The sequence below is a fragment of the Arachis hypogaea genome, chromosome 19 (assembly GCF_003086295.3).
Source record: "Arachis hypogaea cultivar Tifrunner chromosome 19, arahy.Tifrunner.gnm2.J5K5, whole genome shotgun sequence".
Taxonomy (NCBI): domain Eukaryota; kingdom Viridiplantae; phylum Streptophyta; class Magnoliopsida; order Fabales; family Fabaceae; genus Arachis; species Arachis hypogaea.
The window spans coordinates 152,108,081-152,111,869 of record NC_092054.1 but is presented as its reverse complement, the minus strand read 5'-3'; the positions used below and the strand labels follow the sequence as shown (position 1 = coordinate 152,111,869).

At 31.4% G+C, this 3,789-nt stretch overlaps 1 protein-coding gene across 1 annotated transcript; it reads left to right on the top strand.

Annotated features, from left to right (window-relative positions):
- The first annotated feature begins 824 nt into the window (after window positions 1–824).
- LOC112777126 (inositol transporter 1-like) lies at window positions 825–3,530 on the top strand. The gene is made up of 5 exons (XM_072227797.1): window positions 825–966; window positions 1,054–1,124; window positions 1,733–2,068; window positions 2,197–2,304; window positions 2,551–3,530. The coding sequence occupies exons 1-5, from the start codon at window positions 825–827 to the stop codon at window positions 3,382–3,384; spliced, it is 1,491 nt and encodes a 496-aa protein (XP_072083898.1). The 3' UTR covers window positions 3,385–3,530.
- Window positions 3,531–3,789: the final 259 nt, after the last annotated feature.

Genomic DNA, 3,789 nt, shown 5'->3' with positions numbered 1-3,789 from the left:
TAAAGGATGTCTTTGTTTGGGAAGACAGGGATTGTATGTATCTGAAGAATGAAAAGGAGAGAGTGAGGGCTAGATGTGCAGATCCAACTTGTCTCTGGTTGATTTATGTTGCCAGGAACTCTGCAACCATTGTCCATAACCCAAATGGTTATGGACGACCAAAATGGGCATTTACTCTAAAATATATCATTAAGGATAAAAATGACCAACACCCACATCTTATATGTTAGGGTGACATCATATTTTGATTTTCTTTTTTTGGCTAAGCTGCAATCTACCTAACACTAAGCAGTAATACCTGTGTAAATGTGTAACACTTCAAGTGAGAAAAAAAAAGTCAAAAATAGATGGAATGAAAGCTCATGCATTCTTATTATTTTATATAAATACTTTCTTTTTTAGTTTATAATAACTAAAATACAAATGCAAAATAATCTAAATTAAGGTAAGGGAATGAAAAAACAAGGTAAGGGGTTCACATATGTGTTCGAAATTTTGAATACACCTGTGTTGAGCTGTAGAGGAACGAGGGAAAGGGGATGGTCAGAGGTGGGACAAAAATAGAAATGATAAATAATTCAGGTGTAATTTTGTGGCAACATGAAAACAAATTTTCTCATAAAAGCCGAAAATGTTTGTTAAGTTGTTACAAATACAACAAACAAGAAGTTTCCATAAGCACTAAATTTAATAACTATCAGTTCTCATATAAACTATAAAGTGCTGATCGATACTCATTGCTTTTTCATTTATTATTTCAATCTGCACAAATAGAACACTTGCAATTACATGATTAAGCAAGTAATGCAACAATGGTGGCTGATATGGGCATGTCCATGAATGCAGGAACTTCTGACTATTTGAAGAAGTATCCAGAACGTAGAATATCATTTTTTCAAAGCTCTTACATTGTTGGAGTTTCTTTTGCTGCTGGCATTGGTGGTCTTCTCTTTGGTTATGATACTGGTATATACATACCCGTATATATTATAAATGCATGCATTTAAATTAATAACATTTCATACTAAATATCCAAATTGATTTAATTTGTAGGTGTGATATCTGGTGCTCTCTTGTATATAAATGAGGAGTTTGAATATGTCAAGAAGAGCTATTTACTTCAGGTAACATATAGAAACAAAATATCTTTGATTTAATTACTATCAATTTTATTATGTGTATATTCAAATCAATTACTATGCTATTATATAGAGAGTACTTAGTATTCTTTAAAAAAAATATTATCCTATTCTAAAAAAGATTTAGTGTTTGATAATTAATTTTATGTTAGATTATTCTATTAGTCCATATAATTTGATTGAATTTGTAATTAAATTTTTTTATTCAAAAAAACTAACTAGGTCCTTATACTAATTTTAAATTTGTAATCATATTCTTACTATTCTAAAAAATGTTTAACTTAACAGAATAAGATCAGGTATATTCACTACTAGTAAGATGCATGAAAATATTTTTTTAACATTTATGGTTAAGAATGATTTGATTACAAGTTTAAAATTAGTGTGGGACCCATTTAAAAAATTTTAAAATATGTGAAGAACCTAATTAGAAAATTAAAAAAATTATAAAGACTAGTAGTTAATTTAAAATTTTACTATTTAGTTGAAAAAAATCAATAAATGCGGCTTACTTTTTGGGTCTATGCAGCATTTTTGAATTACTATAATACATGGTTATCATATTGTATTATTTTGTATATTCTGTCTTATAGGAGATAATTGTTAGCATGGCCTTGGTTGGAGCAATTTTTGGCGCCGCCATAGGTGGTTACATTAACGATGTCTTCGGACGTAGGATTGCTACAATCATAGCAGATCTTAGTTTTATCATTGGATCAGTGATAATGGCTCTGGCACCAAATCCTATGCTTATCATAGTGGGCCGTTTTTTAGTTGGCTTGGGTGTTGGTTTTGCCTCCATTACTGCTCCTTTATATATTGCGGAAGTATCACCGTCAGAAATAAGAGGAGGATTAGTTAGTGCCAATTGTCTTATGATTACTGGTGGTCAATTTCTTTCCTATGTCATCAATTACGGCTTGACAAGAGTAAGCTTCACTAACTTGCTAATTAACTAATATATACATATATATATATATATATATATATATATATATATATATATATATATCTTCAATTATAATTTATAAACATCGACTTATTTATGCGTATGCAGGTCCCAGGGACTTGGCGTTGGATGCTTGGACTTGCAGCTACACCGGCTCTTATTCAATTGGTTCTCATGATATTTCTCCCCGAGTCTCCTAGATGGCTCTACCATAAGGTCTATTATATATAACAGTTATTGGTTTCTTTTAATTCAAAATATTATCGGTGTAAAATAATTTTATACATAAACATCACGTCAGAAAAAATAATTATTCTTTACATTGATAACATGAATGTTTATCCAAAAAAACATATTTGATTAGAAAATTATATAAAATATTTTATACTACCAATATATAAATATTAAACTCATATTATGTATATGTGTGTATATAACACTTTGATTCATTTGAACTTGCAGAATAGGAAGGAGGAAGCTACCACTGTGCTTTCCAAAATTTACCCATCACCTCGGTTGGAGGACGAAATAGCAATTCTTGAAGATCACTTGGAGCAAGAAAGCAAGAACAAGGTCAAGGTTAAATTTAGTGATGTGTTCAAATTGAAAGAAATCAGATTAGCATTCATCTGTGGAGCTGGACTTCAAGCATTCCAACAATTTGTTGGAATTAGCGTTATAATGTACTATAGTCCAATAATAATCCAGATGGCGGGCTTCAAGTCCAATGAATCAGCATTGTTCTTGTCACTTGTTGTTTCAGCCTTAAATGCCGCTGGCACAATTTTGGGCATTTACCTAATTGACATCGCTGGGAGGAAAAAGCTTGTTATTGGAAGCTTGTCGGGTGTGGTTGGAGCCTTGATCCTCCTCTCTGTGTCTTGTATTATTATAGGAAATGGGAACAAAAGACAAGTTTTTGGATGGCTTGCTATTGCAGGTTTGGGTGTGTATATTTTATTCTTTGCACCTGGAATGGGACCTGTTCCTTGGACTATGAACTCAGAGATATACCCTGAAGAGTATAGAGGGTTATGTGCTGGCATGTCAGCCACAGTAAATTGGATAAGCAGTGTGATAATGTCAACTAGCTTCCTTTCAATGGCGGAAGGAATTGGACTTGGCCAAAGTTTCTTGATTCTTTTGGGAGTAGCTGTTCTTGCAATAGTATTCGTAATCATTTATATGCCAGAAACAAAAGGATTAACTTTTGAAGAAGTAGCAGACATTTGGAACCAAAGAGCCTACGAAAAGGATAAAAATATAGAAAGCATCGTTGAGAAAGCAAGTGCATGATTTTTTAAAATGCACAAATCATTAGGTAAAGATTATTTGCGGGATCTTCTAACTTCTAAGAGGCCAATGTTGTGATGCATGCTCCAAGTCTCCAAAATTTTTCTTGAGCCTTGGAATTTTTTTCAAAAGTTGTTTATATGGGGAATAGATCCTCTTAATTATTTTTTTCAATTGTTTTGTCAAATGTGATATTTACTATTCAACATGTGAGTTATATATTAAAAACAGTCAACATGATCAAAGTATATTGGATGCATTAAATTTTAGTTTTGATAGCTTTTCCAATTGCAATTTTGAGTTGTGACTCGCAAAATAAAAATTTTCTTAATTGTAAATAGAATTTTATATATAAAAAGGGAGAAGGTAGAATTAATTAGAAAATGTACACTAATTTTTAAAAACTAA